Here is an 18,882-nt window from a genome sequence, read left to right on the forward strand (position 1 = left end):
TCTACCACTTGAGCCACAGCGCCACTTCCAGCTTTTTTCTTTTTGCTTATGTGGTGCTGAGGAATCGAACCCAGTGCCTCATGCATGCAAGGCAAGCACTCTGCTACTGAGCCACCTTCACAGCCCCCTCCTCCTTTTTAATAGTTAGGGTTAGGCCTAACTATTAAAGAAATGTTTTTCAAATCCCTATTATTTGCTTGGTATTCCTCAGGATCTTAGGAACATAGTGACTTAATAAGATACGGTAGAGATGAAGCACATAAACTCTGAAATCAGACTGTCTCAGTTTGAATTCAAGGTGTGTGGCCTTGGGCAAGTTACTTAATTTCTCCATGCCATTGTCTCAGTCTCCTCTTCTGTAACATGTGGAGAACAGTAGTGATTTCCTATGACAGATCTCCTAGGGTTATGAAGAATCAAAGTATTACTATTTGTAAAGTGCACATTAAGAGTTCCTGGTAGCTTGTAAGCACCATGTATGTGCTTGTTAAATAAAAGGAGTCTCAAGCCAGGTTTGGTGAAGCACATATGTAATCCCAGTTCTTGGAAGGATGAAGCAGGAAGCTAGTCTGGGCAAGAAAAAGAAAAAAAAAACCTGTCTAAGTAGTTTACAAATTGGTAAAAATAGACAAATTCTTATGATAGGGTAAAGGATTATGGCTTGTAAACACAAAGAATGTTGTGGAAATATTCAGAAGGATACTTAAAAAAGCAAAAGAACAGCCATGCACCAGTGGCTCACATCTATAATCCTAGCTACTCAGGAGGCTGAGATCTGAGAATCACAGTTCAAAGCCAGCCTAAGCAGGAAAGTCTGTGAGACTCTTATCTCAATTAAACACCTGAAAATTGGAAGTGGCGCTGTGGCTCAAGTGGTAGAGTGCTAGCCTGGAGCTGAGGAGCTCAGGGACAATGCCCAGGCCCAGAGTTCAAGCCCCATGACTGGCCAAAAAAAAAAAAGTGCTGGTGGTTCACACCTGTAATTCAAGTTAATCAAGAGGCTGAGATCTGAGAATCATGGTTTGAAGCTAGCCCAGGCAGGAAAGCCTGTGAGACTCTTTTCTCCAATTAACTACCTAAAGGCCAGAAGTGGAGCTGTGTATCATAGTAGTAGAGCTGTAGCCTTATTCACAAAATCTCAGAGGCAGTGACCAGGCTTTGAGTTCAAGGATCAAAGAGAAAAAAAAGGCAAAAGAGCTGTGTGCCGGTGGTTCGTGCCTCTAATCCTAACTACTCAGGACGTTGAGCTCTGAGAATGGGGGTTTAAAGCCAACCCTGGCAGGAAACTTTGTGAGACTCTTATCTCTAATTAACCATCAACAAACCTGAAATGGAGCTGTAATTCAAGTGGTAGAGTCCTAACCTCAAGCAAAAAATTAAGGGACAACACTCAGGCCCTGAGTTCAAGCCCTAGAACCAGCACAACCCTCCACCTCCCCCCTAGAAAGCAAAAGATTTATGCAATATAAGGAGAAACCAGTCTATCAGAGGGATACTGAGTTGGCCCTTCAGGATCAAGAAAAACTAGAGATATATAGACTTTAGAACTGAACAGCTGAAGCATGCATGGTGTGTATGTGTAAAAGGTGTGTGTGTGTGTGTGTGTGTGTGTGTGTTGAGTGGAATGCAGAAGAGTTGATTAAGACAGGAAAAGGTATTCTAGACAGACACTAGCAAAATTTTGGAGGTAAGAGAGAGGATGGCTAGGGTTAAAAAGCTGGTCATAATTTAGAGCAAGAATTACCAAGACAGGGATGTGAAGAGATGGGCTTGGAGAGAAGTTGGGACCTCACGTGCTCTGTCATGGGGTTTGAATCTGTCTCTGTAGGGAACCATCGGGTGAATTCAAACTGTGCAGTTGAGATGACCATATTTGCATTTTAGAAAAGATCATTCTGCTGCAGGGGAAAGAGAAATTAGATGGGAAAAGCTAGCAGCGGAGCTGAAGTAAGTAAAATAGGATGATGGCAAAATTTCCAGTGTGGATCTCTGGCATTCCTTCAAGTTACAGAAGGTGTGAGCCAAAGCAAGTTTGTGGGAAAGAGGCTGTGAATTCAGTTTTGAAGAAGTTGAATTTGAAGTGTCTTGAGGATGCTGAGGGGAGATGTGTTAGGCCTTTTGCTGTGCGGTCTGGGAACTGAGGACTGAGGTTTGGAAGCAGATGAAGATTGGTGACATGACAACCAAAACCCTGAAAGTAGGTGTGAGTCTCCAGGAGAATATGTATTGTGAGAAGAATAGCAGGCTCCCCTCTGGGTACATTGCTATTTAAAGGGCCAGGCAGAGGCAGGGAAACTGATGGGGGACATTTAGAAGAAGGGAGAAAACAGAAGAGAAGAATGCATTGCAAGAAGGAACAGGCTGGACATGGTGGCTAATGCCTATAATCCTAGCTAGGAAGGATAGTTGAGGTTGGGAGGATTGCAATTGGAGGCTAGCCTGAGGTGAAAAGTTCATCAGACAATCCTCTTCCCAGCCCCCAAATATCAACCAGTAAAAAGCTGAGTAGCGTGGTGGTACACAGCTGTCACTGTAGTTATGCATGAGTTATAAATAGGAGGATTAAGGTCCAGGCTAGCCTGGAACTTATCTGAAAAGTCAAAAGCATAGGGGGCTGAGAAGTGGCTTATATGATAGAGCACTTGCATAGCAGGTGTGAGGCTCTGAGTTCGTACCACAATACTGCCATAAATCAATCAATAAAAATTAAATTAAGCTAAAAAGGAGGGAACGTCCAGTTATCCAAATTAGATGTTGCTATGGGGACAAACACAAGGACAATTGAAAAATGCTCAATGGATTTGGCTATAAAGACCATCTTTTGGGGAACAACTTCACATGAGTGCAGGGTTGCAGTAGATTTAAATAAATGGGAGGCTGGGCACCAGTGGCTCACACCTATAATCCCAGCTACTCAGAAGGCTGAGATCTGAGGATGGCCAACTGGTTTGAAGCCAGCCCAGGCAAGATAATCTGTGAGACTCTTATCTCCTATTAACCATAATAAAACCAGAGATAGATCTGTGGATCAAGTAGTAGAGTGCCAGCGTTGAGCAAAAAAAGCTAAAGAGCTGGGGCATGGTGGTTCACGCCTGTAATCCTACTCAGGGGGCTGAGATCTAAGGATCGTGGTTCATAGCCAGCCCAGGAAGGAAAGGCCATGAGACTCTTATCTCCAATAAACCACTAAGAAAACTGGAAGTAGCACTGTGGCTCAAGTAATAGAATGCTAGCCTTGAGCTGAAACACTGAGGGACAGTCTCCAGGCCCAGGCCCATAGTTCAAGCCCCAGGACTGACCAAAACAAACAAATAAATAAAAGCTAAGGGAAAATGCCCAGGATCTGAATTCAAGCCCTAATACTGGCATTAAAAAAGAGAGAGAATTGGGGCTGGGAAGGTGGCTCAGTGGTAGAGTGCTTGCCTCGCATGCGTGAGGCCCTGGGTTCGATTCCTCAGTACCACATAAGCAGAAAAAGCCAGAAGTGGCACTGTGGCTCAAGTGGTAGAGCACTAGCCTTGAGCTGAATTGTTCAGGGACAGTGTCCAGGCCCAGAGTTCAAGCCCCATAGCTGCAACAACAACAACACAAAAGAGAATAAATTAGAGATAAGGAACTTAACAACTCTTTAATAGTCTGTAAAGGAAAGGCGAGAAAGCTGTATCATAAAGAAGATGTGTGGGATATCTTCATTACCTGCACTTATTTCTGGTGGCAAATAGAACATCCAGCAATGTGACGATCACAAAGTAGAAGTTGACTACAGTCTTACTCCTGAAATAGTTTGATATGCATCTTCCCGGTGTGTGTGTGTGTGTGTGTGTGTGTGTGTGTGTGTGTGTGTGTGTGTGTGTGTATGTATGTGTGTTTGTGCATTATGTATCAAACTTTATATATACATATATAAATTATATGTGTTATATAAAAATTATGTGTTATATAAATATGTAAGTGCCAGACTTGAAGAGGGAATAAGTCTATAGTTAATAATTAGAAGTTTTAGGATGTGAGTTGGGCACTAGTGGCTCAAACCTATAATCCTAGCTACTCAGGAGGCTGAGATCTGGAGGAACATGGTTCATAGTCAGCCCGGGTAGCATAGCCCAAGATACTTCATCTAGTGAAGATCTGGAGGTGTAGCTCAAGTAGTAGAGCATCAGTTGAGCAAGCAAGCCAAGGGAGTGGGAGGCCTCCAAGTCCAAGTCTCGAAAATGGCCAGAAAGAAAAAAAAAAAGGATGTTTCAGAATGTGGATTTGGGTTATTTATATGAAGAAACTTGGTAATGATTACTAGTTCTAAGGAATGGAAGGAATATTTGAGAGTTGTTCCCCATCACTAAGAACAGCAACTGGTATGTATGATTTATAGTTTAGGGAGTTCTTTGACATAAATGATCCAATTTGGTCCCCATGACAAATCAGGTATAATAACTCAGGTGCAATATAGTTTCTTTTTGTAAATGAGGAGGCAAGAGATTCAGTCTCAATGTCCCTCACTTAATAAGAGGTAAAACAAAAAAAAATTTAATACTCTTAATCCCATTTCTTTTCCCTGCTCTGTATAGATGTTGGAAATAATTATCCATTCAGATTGCTGTGGATTTGAATCCTAATTTAATTAAGATATTTTTCAACTCTAAATTTCTATCATTTTGCACTAAGTTCAATAAGGACTGGTTTGGAGAAGGGAAATGAGATGGTATGGAGCCCCACTAATGTGGTGCCAACAGCTATGCATGACAAAGTATGGGGTGGATGGCTCATACTTGTAATCAGCTACTTGGGAGGCTGAGATTGGGAGGACTGAGGTATGAAGCCAGTTGGGGCAGACACTTGCCCCTTCTCAACCAATAGCTGAGTGCCATAATACAGTCTGGTTATCTGAGTTATAGTGGGAAATGTAAAATAGGTTCCAGGGCTGCCCAGGCAGAACACTTTATGAGACTTTCATGTCAGTGCAAGAGGCTGGGCACAATGGTGTATGCCTGTCATACCAGCTACAATTGGAGGCATAAAAATTGGCATCTCAGAGCTCAGGCACATACCCAGGCCTGAACCAGCAAGGGTCTGATATCCAAAATATACTTAGAACTCAAAAAATTAAATCCCACAACAACAAATCCTCCAAGAAACAACCACCGGATTAATAAGTGGGCTAAAGACTTAAAGAGAGATTTCTCTGAAGAGGAAATAAGAATGGCCAAGACACATGAAGAAATGCTCAACTTCTCTGGCCATAAAAAAAATGCAAGCCGAGCGCTGGTGGTTCACACCTGTAATCCTAGCTACTCAGGAGGCTGAGATCTGAGGATCGCGGTTCAAAGCCAGCCCGGGAAGGAATGTCCATGAGACTCTTATCTCCAATAAATCACTCAGAAAACCAGAAATGGTGCTGTGGCGCAAGTGGTAGAGCGCTAACCTTGAGCTGAAGAGCTGAGGGACAGTGCCCAGGCCCAGAGTTCAAGACCCACAACTGACACACAAAAAAGAAATGCAAATCAAAACAACATTGAGATTCCCCCTCACCCCAGTTAGAATGGCTATAATCAAGAAATCTAATAACTACAGATGGTGGAGAGGATGTGGCCAAAAGGTAACCCTACTGCATTGTTGGTAGGAGTTTAAGCTTGTTCAACCACTCTGGAAAGCAGTACTACACATAGAGCTCCCCTATGACCCAGAAATCCCACTTCTAGACATTTACACAAACAATTACAAATAAGGCCATACTAAAGCTACCAGCACAACTATGTTTATGGCAGCATTATTCACCATAGCTAAGATATGGAACCAACCCAGATGCCCCTCAGTAGATGAATGGATCAAGAATATGTGGTGTATGTATGTATGTATACACACACACACACACACACACACACACACAGATAATGGAATGGAATTCTATGCCTCCATCGGAAAGAATGACATTGCCCCATTTGTTAGGAAATGGATAGACTTGGAAAAAATTATAAGTGAAGTAAGCCAGACCCAAAGAATCATAGGTCCCATGCTTTCCCTTATTTGCAATAACTAGTATATGTCTAGGATAATCCTACCAGACAAGCAGAAAAGGTCAAAGCTATATAAATATGTACAAATGTACAAAAGCTATGTACATATGACCATATGTACACATGACCATATGTTCATATGGCCACATAAGATGATGCTAGGTGAAATGACCCTTAAGATATGGACACAGAGGTTTTTTTCTTTGTTGTTGTTGTTGTTTTTAATGTACTATGTGATTTTTTGTTTCTTTGTATGTTCTCCCCCTTATGGTATAACCCCTGTTGTCACTGTATTTGATTCTGGTGCCCTGCATCTTGTACATACATTTTTCTAATTTAGAGAGGGGAAAGGAAATAACAAAATGCTGAAACAAGATACAGGTTAACCCATTGTAACAATGAGACGTACAAGAAACTACGTTGAAAATGAACTTTACAACTTGGGGGGGGGAGGAATTGGGGAGGTGTGGAGAGAAGAGATGGTAGGGGAAAACAAAGGAGGGGGTAATAATGCTCAGTAGGAAATGTACTCATCACCTTACTCATGTAACTGTAATCCCTCTTTACAGTTTCTTTACAATAAAAATATTTTTTCAAAAGGTCTAGAGGTGTGGCTCAGTGACAGAGCTCTTGCCTAGCAAGCATGAGGCCCTGAGTTCAAACTGTGGTACTGCCAAAACCAAACAAAAACAGTGATACATGATAAAAGAAGGTAATATGGGGCTGGGAAGGTGGCTCAGTGGTAGAGCGCTTGCCTTGCATACAAGCCCTGGGTTCGATTCCTCAGCACCACATAAGCAAAAAAAAAGCCGGAAGTGGTGCTGTGGCTCAAGTGGTAGAGTGCTAGCTTTGAGCTGAAGAGCTGAGGGACAGCGCCCAGGCCCAGAGTTCAGGCCCCACGACCAGAACCATAAAAAAAAAAAGAAGGTAATATGTAAGGAACACAGAGAACAAAGAGTCAACAGTAATGCTGGGATTCTGAGCACAGATTGATAGAGCACAAATCACTATGGCCAAATATTATAGACAAGCCATAGCATTAAAAAGGCTACTTAATTTGGCAATTCACACTGACTTCTGAGAGAGCAGTTTGTTAAGTATTTGAAGGCTTTATGAGCTTCAGAGGTGAGAGAGTAAGAAGAATGTTCCTTTGGAGGAGTTTGATGGTATGAGAATGGATGAAGTTCAGTGCATTGTCTTTGTATTTGAAGGCTTTATGAGCTTCAAAGGTGAGAGAGTAAGAAGAATGTTCCTTTGGAGGAGTTTGATGGTATGAGAATGGATGAAGTTCAGTGCGTTGTCAAGGTCAAGTGAGGGTCTGAACTCAGGGCCTTGTGCTCACTAAGCAAGCACTCTGCCATTTGAGTCACCTGCATTGTACCCTCCGCCCCCATGATCCAGTCTTATGCCCTGCTTTATTCACCCTTCTCCAACCAGAAGAGTGCCTTGCTTTACTGCTTTCAAGCAATGAGTGCAGGATTGGAAAAAGAAGTCCAGTCTCAGCTTTGCTATATGTAATCACCTAATCTCAATTTAAAAAATGTGTTGTAGACATAAATTGACATGTTGAATTGAAAGGTCTTTGTAAAACTACTTAAAGATAATAAAATAATTTATGTTTATTTATTTATTTATGTATGTATGTCGGTCATGGGGCCTGAACTCGGCCTGGGCACTGTGCCTCAGCTCTTCAGCTCAAAGCTAGTGCTTTACCACTTGAGCCACAGCACCATTTCTGGCTTTTTCTGCTTATGTGGTGCTGGGGAATTGAACCCAGGGTCTCATGCATGCAAGGCAAGCACTCTACCACTGAGCCACCTTCCCATCCCTAAAATCATTAAAAAATATATTAAAAAAAAGACTCTGTGGGCTGGGTGCTGGTGGCTCATCTATGTAATTCTAGCTACTCAGGAGGCTGAGATGAGGATCATGGTTCAAAGGCAGCTCAGGCAGGAAAGTCTATGAGACGCTTATCTCCAATTAACCATGAGAAAACCAGAAGTGGTGCCGTGATTCAAACTGGTAGGGTGCTAGCCCTGAGCAAAAGAGCTCAGGAACAGTGCCCAGGCCCCAAGTTCAAGCCTTTTTGTGAACTTGGGCAAGTAATTTCCTTTTTTCTGGTTATTATCTTTGTTTCAGTATTTTATTTTATTTCATGATGGTACTGGGGCTTAAACTCAGGGTCTGGGCACCATTCTTTAGCTTTTATCCTCATGCCTGGTGCTCTGTCAATTAAACCATGCTTTACTTCTGGCTTTTTGCTAGTTAATTGGAGTCTCACAGGCTTTTCTACCCAGGCTGACTTGAAACACCATCTTCACATCTCAGTCTCATGAGAAGCTAGGATTATAGGCATAAACCATCAGCATTCAGAATCATAGTTATTATCTATCTAAAAAATTAAGAGCTGCAGCAGAATGATCTTGAAACTGTGTGAGTTTTGCAGGCCAAGGGTGAGGGGTGCTAGTCAGCAGGGCTGTGCTCTCCCTAGCCTGAAGGCTGGAATCTCTGAGGTAGGATAAAATTCCTCACTGGTGGCATGGCTGACCCTGCTGTGCTGTGTCATTTTTCAGGTATGGCAAACGAGTGGCAGACATCAAGGAGAGCAAGGAACATGCCATTACTAACAGGTAAAGCTGGGCTGTGGGCTCTCGGAGAGGGGATGGAACCAGACTGTCCTTTCTCAAAGCCAGCTAAGTTTCTGTGGAAACCCATTACCTCAATCCAAGAGCCTTGCTGCAGCCCCACAGATCCTTGCCTTTTCTTTGCCAATCTATCCTTAGCATTCAACCATCCTTCAATGCCAAGCTCTACCACTTGACCCATAGCTTAGCTTCCAGTTTTTTGATGGTTGATTTGAGATGAGTCTCTTGTAATATTCCTTCCCAGGCTTGCTTTAACCTCAGCCCTCAGATCTTAGCCTCCTGAATAGCTAGGGTTACAGGTGTGAGCTACCAGCATCCAGCCCATGGAGAATTTTAAGGGTGGGAGCAGCAATATTCTCAAGTTTCCACTTTCCTTCCTCAGTGGCCAATTTCACTGTCAACGACGCCAGTTCCTGCGGATGGCTGTGAAGGAACTGGAGACCGTGTTGACTGATGAGCCAGGACTTCTGGGTCCCAAGGCAAGAGAAATGCAGGGAGGGAGAGGATGACCAGTGATGAGCAGCAATGGGGAACCACTTGGCACTCAGGAGATTTTGCATTTCTTTCTTTTTAAAAAAATAACTTTAAGTAATTGTGCAAAGGGGTTTCAATTCAACAAGTCAGAGTATGAATGCATTGCATCTCAATCAATGTCACTTCTTCCAGCCTTCTCTTTCATCTAGATTTTGTATTTCTTATCTATTTGTCCATGCAGATTCCTTGAAGTTTACAGTACTCAAGACATTCTGTATGTTTCTTTTTCAGCACTGTCATAGTATGTTATGCACTAATTTTGAACTTGTCCTGTTTTTGACCTGAATGTGAATTAATTGATGGCAGTCTTTGCTTTTCTGTTTGACCCATATAAATAACCAGTAAATATTTCTAGAATTTATTTGTGTGTGTGTGTGTGTGTGTGTGTGTGTGTGCGTGTGTGTGTGTGTGTATGTTGGTACTAGTGCTTGAACTCAGGACCTGGCACTCTTACTTAATTTTTTCGTTCAAAGCTGGTACCCTACCACTTGAGACATACCTCCTCTTCTAGTTGTTTGCTGGTTGCTTGGAGATAGGAGTCTTACAGATTTTCTTCCCGGACTGGCTTCAAAGTAGGATCCTCAGATCTCAGGCATCTGAATAGCTAGGATTGCAGACATGAATCACAAATGCCTGGCTAAGAATTTAATTTGATAGAGAGGGTGGGGGAGGGTCTATAAGTTAGTGTCAACCTCTGTACATACCTGCTTCTGTGTCATGAAGGTTGGGTTTGTGGGTCTGTGTATCATTGAACATTGTTGATGATAAGGATTGTATCCTTATACAGATTAGCATCATAGTTTTTTCCTGTGTTTTGATATCTGTTTTTAAAGTTGAAAATTGTAATAGTTCCTGTCTTCTTCATAGGCCCTATTTGCTTTCATGGCTCTGTCCTTCATTCGTGATGAGGTCACCTGGCTGGTTCGCCATACAGAAAATGTTACCAAGACAAAGACACCGGAAGACTATGCCGACTCGTTAGTACTGACATGGTTAAGACTTTGTCCTTGGATGGACCTGGAGGAAGGGCAAGGAGGCATCCATGAACCTCAGGATTTCTTAGCTTCTGCCCTGTTACTCCTGTGTCCAGCTCTAGTTCATATTTCTGGTCTCAGGCTTCTTTCTGTTCTCATCCTCAACTTTACAGGAGCATTGCAGAGCTGCTCTTCCTCTTGGAGGGGATTAGGGCTTTGATCCGAAGACACATCAAAGTGATACAGCAATACCATCTTCAGTACCTGGCCAGATTTGATGCTCTTGTGCTCAGTGATGTCATTCAGGTGTGTCCCATTGATTAGATTTTGGTGATTTTTCCCCATGGATCCATACTAGCTGAATCTTATACTCTGTGGAGTGGGTGAAACATGATCTCTCTATGCCCCAGATGACCTCAAACTCATGATCCTCCTACCTCAGCCTCTTGAGTGCTAAGATTACAGATGCATACCCTTAGCCGTCTCTCCCTCTTCCTCCCCCCATTTTCTCCCCCCTGTTTGTTCATTCATTTGTTCCTTCCTTCCTTCTCTCCTTTCTTTCTTCCTTTCTTTCATCATGGGGCTTGAACTTTGGGCCTGAGCGCTGTCCCTGAGCTCTTCAGCTTAAGGCTAGTGCTTTACCACTCTACTACAGAGCCACTTCTTGTTTTCTGGTGGTTTATTGGGGATAAGAGTTTCACAGCGTTTTCTTCTCCAGGCTGGCTTTGAACCACGATCCTCGGATCTCTGCCTCCTGAGTAGCTAGGATTATAGGTGTGAGCCAATGGCACCCAGCTACACCTTATTGCTATTTATTAAAAAAAAATCCCAGCTGTATTTTTTTTCTTACGTTAAACTTTATAGAAATAGAAAAAATAAAGAGAAATGAATTGTTAACATGGCAGAAATCCCAGGAAATTTCCTTCATCTCTTGCCTGACTCTTTCTCTGTTGTTTGCACTTAGTAATTTCTTTCTACCTTCATCTACTGACTGAACCTGGGGTCCTCATTCCCGCCCTGGAACTTATGCCCATTGACAGCAACCCCTGCCCTTCTTTTAGAACCTGTCTGTGTGTCCAGAAGAGGAGTCCATCATTATGTCCTCATTTGTCAGTACCCTTTCCTCTCTGAACCTCAAGCAAGGTAACTGGAGGGAAGTGAGGGTTGCAGGGTATTTATGAAGCTCAATTTAGTGTGTATGTGTGTGTGTGTGTGTGTGTGTGTTGGTATTGTAGCTTGAATTTGGTGCCTGGGCACTGTCCTTCAGCTTTTTTGCTCAAAGCAAAGAAGGTATTCTGCCACTTGAGCCATAGCCTCATTTCTAGCTTTTTCCTGATTAACTGGAGATAAGAACCTCATGAACTTTCCTGCCTGGACTGTCTCCAAACCCCGATATATAGATATCAGTCTTCTGAGTAGCTAGGATTACAGGCATGAGCTACTAGCATCTGGCCCAATGCATACATACAAACATACATACATACACACATATATGTGTTTTTTAAAAAAGAAATGTTGGTCTATGATCCAGGAAATAGGACAAAATCTTTCAGAAGACCTATCATTCCTTGAAATTATGTTTTAAGTACTGCTTTATCCTTTCCTTTTATACTTCTGTTTTATTCATAGTGGATAATGGAGGGGAATTTGAATTCTCTGGATTGAGGCTGGACTGGTTTCGCTTACAGGTAATGGTCTGATCTTGTTGGTGGTTCCCATCATTGGGTTCTACCTTCCTTTTTTATTTCCTAAGCTCTGCCTTAAGAATTGAGTAACTTTGAAAACTGCAACCGACAGGACATATGTAAGCCAAGGCATAGTCTCAAGGCTGTGGCCCCATTTCATTCACTCTGTTTTCTCTGTGCTTTTTCCCACCTCTAACAACAGGCCTATACCAGTGTGGCGAAGGCTCCTCTCCACCTGCATGAGAACCCTGACTTAGCCAAGGTGATGAACCTCATCGTTTTTCATTCCCGAATGCTGGACTCTGTTGAGAAAATGCTGGTGGAAACTTCTGACCTATCTACTTTCTGGTACGTCCTGGTTCAGATTATTATTCCTCCTCCTCCTCCTCCTGCTCCCTCCTCCTCCTGTTCCCTCCTCCGCCTCCTCCCTCCTCCTCCTCCTCCTCCTCTTTCTTCTTCTCTTCCTCTGCTTCTTCTTCCTCCTCCTCCTCTGTGTGTGTGTGTGTATGTGTGGTATTGACATTGAGTCTTGAACACAGGGGCCTCACACTCTCTTGGCTTTTTTTGCTTCTCAACTTCCAACTTTTTGCTAGCTAATTGAAAATAAGAGTATCACAGATTTTTCTGCCCAGGCTAGCTTTGAACTTCATATCCTCAGATCTCAATCTGAGTAGCTGAGATTACAGGCATGAGCCACCAGCCAGTGCCTAGCTGGTTGACTTCTTTATTAATTCACTTTACCCCATAAGGACTGTAATTCCCCTAGACAGATAGGAAAATCTTATTTTCTTTGCAATCTTAACGGCAGATGCTCAATCCTATAGCTCACCCATGGTAGCTTCTCCCACTCATCCCAAGTGATAGGACTGAAGCTGATCCTTTTTTGTTCCTCCCACATTAGTTCATGTGAGGAAACCTTCCACAGCCTTCCCTTCATGAAGCTAACTCAGCTCTACATCTTTTTCCAGTCCTTTCTCATCCCACAGGTTCTCCCATATCTTTAGAAACTTCTTCAGGTATTTTTAAATTTAATTATTTAATTGTTTATTTTTTGCCAGTCTTGGGGTTTGAACTCAGGGTCTGGGCACTGTCCCTGAGCTTCTTTTGCTAGCACTCTACCACTTGTGCCACAGTGCCACTTCTGGCTTTTTCTGTTTATGTGGTACTGAGAAATCAAAACCAGGGCTTCATGCATGCTAAGTAAGCACTCTACCACTAAGCCACATTCGCAGCCCCCAGGTATTTTTTTAAGTGTTTTTGGATGTTATAATTTAAAAGAAACACAAGGGGAAGATGACAGAAGGGCTAAGACTGATCTTGATGCGTTGTACACATAAATTGAAAGGTTGAATTAAAACTCCTTTGTACAACTGTAAAAAGATAATTAAAAAATGAAAAATTTGGAAGCTTAATGGTCATAACTGAAAAATTAATTGAGATATTGGGAAAGTGAACATTTAGTTTGTCTTCCATGTATAATACTCAACATTTATGGCCACAATTGTTGTGCAAAACTATTCCATTGAAGGATCAAACAAAGATACAGTATGTTGCAAGGTGCTGGTGGCTCATGCCTGTAATCCTACTCAGCTACTCAGGAGGCTGAGATCTGAGGATTGAGGTTTGAAGCCAACCCAAGCAGAAAAGTCCAAGAGACTCTTCAATTAACCAGCAGGAAGTGGAAGTGTGGCTTAAGAGGTAGAGCACTAGCCTTGTGTGAAAACGACAAGAGAGAATGAGAAGTCCTAACTTCAAGCTTTATACTGGCACACATACACAAATACAATATGTTATTTTTGCTCTGTGAGCATTATTAATGGGAAGATATAAATACCCATATGGTAGTAGAATATCAGCATAATACTTGTAAGAATAAGAAAAGGCAAAAAAGAGTAAATGAAATTGAGGTGATATGAGGTTGAGTTAAAATCCATCTTATGGAAGTAATGTGAGACAGTTTTCTGGAAGCTAAGCATCAAAAGAAAAATTTTGTGTGTGTATGCCGGTCCTGGGGCTTGAACTCAGGGCTTGGGGTGCTGTCCTTGAGCTTCTTTTACTCAAGTCTAGTGTTCTACCATGAGACCCACAGCTCCACTTCTGGCTTTTTATTAGTTTATTGAAGATAAGAGTCTCACAGACTTTTCTGCCTGGGTTGGCTTCAAACTGTGATCTCAGATCTCAGCCTCCTGAGTAGATAGGATCATAGACAGAAATGAGCCACTAGCACCTAGATAATCATCAAATTTTGATAAGAATGTGGATTTAAGACTTACAAATTAGAGAGAATGGCTCAAATCACACAAAAATTCTAAGGGATAAATAGCAAATTTTATGCAAGGAAAAAAAAGATTATCACTAAACTGATCTGGTGTCCATTATAAAAGTCTGGAAGGGTTGACTTGCTGAGTCCCTTCTGCCTTGAGGGGACTGAAATTGGGAGGGAGTGGTGAATATCCATAAATATCTGTTGGAAGAATAAGTATTTTTCCACTTCAAAGGGACCAATTTAGCTGTGTCCTGGTGGCTCAAGCCTTTATTTTCAGCTACTCAGGAGGCAGAGATTTTAGGATCATGGTTTGAAACCAGCCCAGGCAGGAAAGTCCCTGAGACTCTTATCTCCAATGAGCCACCAGAAAATGGGAAGTGGTGATGGGGCTCAAAGTGTCAGCGCACTAACCCTGAGCAAAAACGCTCAGGGACAGTGCCCAGGCCCTGAATTCAGGGCCTAGGACCAATGAAACAAACAAACAAGAAAGGAAGAAATGAAGGAAGGAAGGAAGGAAGAAAGAAAGAAAGAAAGAAGGAAAGAAAGAAGGAAAGAAGGAAAGAAAGAAAGAAAAAGAAGAACAAAAAGAACCAACTTCTAAACTCTAGTTTTAAGTCTCTTTCTTTATTCTTCTCAGCTTTCATCTCCGAACTTTTGAGAAGATGTTTACTATGACCCTGGAGGAACCCACTATGTTGCGATATGCCATTGCTTTCCCTCTGATTTGTGCTCATTTTGTCCACTGCACTCATGAGATGTGCCCAGAAGAGGTGGGTAATCTGAACTCCAAGTTCCAGGAGTTGATTTTGGACTCATGAAGTGTTCAAACATAAGTAAATAATACAACTCCCTAAATGTCTTAGTTTGATGTGCAGAATATCCTTTTGTCTCTGTGTGTGTGTGTGTGTGTGTATGTGTGTGTGTGTGTGTGTGTGTGTGTGTGTGCACATGCGCATGTGCATGTGTGTTCCAGTACTGGGGCTTGAACTCAGCTGAGGCTTTGAGCTCTCGCTTGGCTTTTTTGCTCAAGACTGGAGCTCTAACACTTGAGCCACATCTCCACTTCTGGCTTTTTGGTGATTCTTTGGAGATGGGTTTCATGGACTTTTTTTTCCCTGCAATCCTCATATCTCAGCCTCCTGCAGAGCTAGGATCACAGGCTTAAGCCCATCCTCTGTTTTTCTGGTCTCTGTTTCTTTTGTGAAGAGAGGGGTGCTCAGGCAAGGGGATGGGAATAGTGTTGTGTGACCAGCATGGCGATGGGAGTTTCTCCCTTGGTTCTCTCCCACAGTACCCCCACCTGAAGAACCATAGTCTTCATCACTGTAACACCTTTCTGGAAGAGCTGGCCAAGCAGACCAGCAACTGTGTGCTGGAGATTTGTGCAGAGCAGAGGAACCTGAGCGAGCAGGTAGGCCCCACTTTCTGGCTCATCTCTCCACTCCACCCCAGGACCTTCCCTCTCTACCTTTATCTCCCTCTCACAGACAAAGCTCTCTTAACTCTTCCTCAAGTAATGTGAAGGTCTTGGGGTATTTGAATAGATGGCAGATTCCTCTCTCAATGTGGTCCCCACATTCCTTACTTACTCCCTTAGGACAAGATAGAAGTACCACCAATTTTTTTTAAAATTTGAACAGCTGCACTCCAGCAAAATCTATTATTGCTCTACTTGAAGAGCTCTGGGAGATGAGTTCACTTCCTTCTCTTGGCCCTTTATACACAGGGCCAAAGGCCCCAGAATACTGTCTTCCCTCATCTTTTCTAATTATCCAAGTTACTCTGGACGTTTTCAAGCATCTCTTCTGTGCTGAGGCTCACAGCTACTTTTATCTTTTTTTTCCCCTCCTTCCCTTCCCCTGACTGATTCAGAGCACCTGGTCATAATTAGCTCAATCTAAATTTTAGAAAACTTGAAAATGAGGAACTAGATTTGCCATTGCCCTGGAGTCTTTTGGAGTGCTCAGATTACCCACCCTTCCTGATTTTGAGTCAGGCTTTGTAGTAACTTTGGTTGTAGAGGGGAGCCAGGATGTATATGTATATGTCTATGCAGGCATAATGTGTATATAGACACACAGCCCCATTATTACTTCAGCTGTGTGTGTGTATGTGAGCATACCCACATGCACACGTGCTGATATTGGGGTTTGGACTCAGAGCCTTGCATTCTTGCTTGGCTTTTTTTGTTCAAGACTGATGATCTACCACTGGAGTCATATCTCCTCTTGGAGATTTTTGGTGGTTAATTGGATCTAAGAGTCTCAAGGACTTTCCTGCTCAGATGGAATCAAACTGTGACCATACTGAATTCAAACTGTTATCCTCAGATCTCAGCTTCCTAAGTAGCTAGGATTACAGGCATGAGCTACCAGAGCTTGGCTAGCTTTTTATTTTTTTCATGTATAAAGCTAAAAGTGCTTTCTTTATAGAGGTATAATGCAGATTAAATAGAGCATGTTAAATATGTAGTAGTCAGTAAATGTTGGATCTTGTATTAGTTGATGGTTACTGGACTCTAGTTCTTATACTAGGTATTTGGGAAGGAAGGTATGCAATCTGTGTGCCTTAATGCAAAGAAGATATGCAAATTAGCACACTTACTGGTATATTCATCAACTCTATATGAGTACTGTGTGCAAGGGAGATGGGGAAGAGATTTACTCATTGCTGTGTCAAGAATGATTAAACCATAGGATGAATAATTTGTATACACACCTGTACTTTTGAAACCTAATGAATCTTGGCTCTCCAGAGCTAACATTTTGAGTAAGTAATTAATGATGTCATTACTCATGGAGTTATACATTTTGGGAGATTGCTTTGGGGGAGTGTTTTTTGTTTTTTAGTCCTGGGGCTCCAACTCTGGGCTTGGTCTCTATCCCTGAGCTCCTTTTTGCTCAAGACTAGCACTCTACCATTTGAGCCGTGGCACCACTTCTGGCTTTTCCTGTGACTAATTGGAGATAAAAATCTCATGGACTTTCCTGCAGGCTGGCTTTGAACCATGATCCTCAGATTTCAGCCTCCTGAGCTAGGATTATAGCTGGGAGGCACCAGTGCCCAGCTTCAGGGAGTTTATCTACGATAAACATGTTTACACAGTCTCAGAGTTGACATGTCTTTATTTATTTAAGCCAAGCATTTGGCTTAAAAAAAAAAGTGTGACTATGAAGTAACATAACTGAGCTTTGTGTGGTAGTGCACTCATGTAATTATAGAGGGCAGAGGTAGGAGGATCGTTGTCTGAGGCTAGCCCTGGTTGTGGGAGGGGGGTGGATGAGGAAAGGGCAAGACCCTATCTGAAAAACAAACTAAAAGCAAAAGGACTGGGAGTGTATGGCTTAAGTGCCTAGCAAGTATGAGGCCCTAAATCCAATCCCCAATCCCCAATGAAACAAAAAAAAAATCAAAGTCAACTTTCTTATACTGATCTTAAAGTAATTCCAGAATGGGATTGGGAAAGATCGAGGAAGACAAAGGGTGGCATTGATCAGGAGACATTGTATTTATCATATGACTTGTTGAAATGAAACTCTTTTGTACAACTACTTAAAGTAATTCAGCTGAATACTTTCTCAGTAGCAGAATCAATGACAAGAATCCCAGGTTGATCCCTTGAAGGTAATGCCTAAATATCCAGTTGTATCCTATATTTTCTGTATAGCTAACTGGAGGTGAGAACAGATGCAAGATGGATGCTTAACTACCAAGTATATGTGTGTGAGTGTGTGTATTCTAGAACCAGAAGAAGAAGTAGGAAGACATTGTTAGCCACAATGTAACTGTATTTGGAGCTCTGTGGTGGTGTGGATAACTTGGGGACAGAATGTGAAGGAATGTAGCCAGTGAGACAGATGTGCTGTCTAGAAAAGAAAAAGAAAAGTGGCGTTGTAGCTCAAGTGGTAGGGTGCTCGCCTTGAGCTGAAGAGCTGAGGGACAGCGCCCAGGCCCAGAGTTCAAGTCCCACGACCGACAAAAAAAAAAAAGAAAAGAAAAGAAAAAGAAAATCACTGTTTTCTGTCAGGCATGGTGGCACCAGCCTGTAGTTCTGTAGTTTAGGGGAGGAACCACCTGACAGGCTGAGGCAGGAGTATCTTGAGTTTGAGAGTAGCCTGAGCTGTGTAGCAAGTCCCAGGTTAGACAGGGCTACATAGTCAGGTTTGGTCTTAAAACAGATCAGGCTGGGAGGTGGTGGTTCATGTCTGTAATCCTAGCTACTGCAGAAGCTGAGATCTGAGCAGCAAGGTTTGAAGCCAGAGACTCTTATCTCCAATTAACCAACAAAATGCAGGACTAGAGATGTGGTTCAAGTAGTGAGTGAGTAGTGAGTGCCAGCCTTGGGTAGAAAAGCTAACCAAGAGTAGGAGTACCAGAGGAGTTCAAGCCCAAGTACTGACACAAACAAAACCACCAAACTTGCTTTCCTATGTTGGAAAGCCCTACAAAGCACACTCTTGATTTTACTATTTTTTCTTGTGAGTTTTTTTGTTGTTGTTTCTGTTAGGAAAGTTTTCTTTTAGGGTGTAGGCAGGGAGTGATGGTCAGGACACTGCTGTCTTGAAATTTTGAAGTTGTACATGGGGAGAAATTTATGAAAACTAAAAGAGACAAGCACATTCATTCCAAAGAGGTCCTAATTAGAGAAAGAAAAGCATGAAGAGAGAGAGAGAGAGAGAGAGAGAAAGAAAAGAGAAATAAAAAGAGCAGAAAATAATGTAGAGCTGTTCTTATAACCGCGAGCAAGTGATCTCATTTCTCTCTTTC

General features: G+C 42.4%; 1 protein-coding gene across 1 annotated transcript in view; it reads left to right on the top strand.

The window, feature by feature from the left end:
* Positions 1-18,882, top strand: part of Nckap1l (NCK-associated protein 1-like) — a 57,077-nt gene that overhangs the window by 8,277 nt on the left and 29,918 nt on the right. Inside the window, exons 8-17 of the mRNA XM_013032431.1 lie at positions 1,829-1,839; positions 8,585-8,641; positions 9,039-9,135; positions 10,058-10,167; positions 10,338-10,470; positions 11,226-11,307; positions 11,794-11,852; positions 12,052-12,197; positions 14,753-14,885; positions 15,407-15,526. Coding sequence (XP_012887885.1) covers positions 1,829-1,839; positions 8,585-8,641; positions 9,039-9,135; positions 10,058-10,167; positions 10,338-10,470; positions 11,226-11,307; positions 11,794-11,852; positions 12,052-12,197; positions 14,753-14,885; positions 15,407-15,526 — 948 coding nt within the window. The remainder of the gene's footprint in view (positions 1-1,828; positions 1,840-8,584; positions 8,642-9,038; positions 9,136-10,057; positions 10,168-10,337; positions 10,471-11,225; positions 11,308-11,793; positions 11,853-12,051; positions 12,198-14,752; positions 14,886-15,406; positions 15,527-18,882) is intronic.

The sequence above is a fragment of the Dipodomys ordii genome, unplaced genomic scaffold (assembly GCF_000151885.1).
Source record: "Dipodomys ordii isolate 6190 unplaced genomic scaffold, Dord_2.0 Scaffold155, whole genome shotgun sequence".
Taxonomy (NCBI): Eukaryota; Metazoa; Chordata; class Mammalia; order Rodentia; family Heteromyidae; genus Dipodomys; species Dipodomys ordii.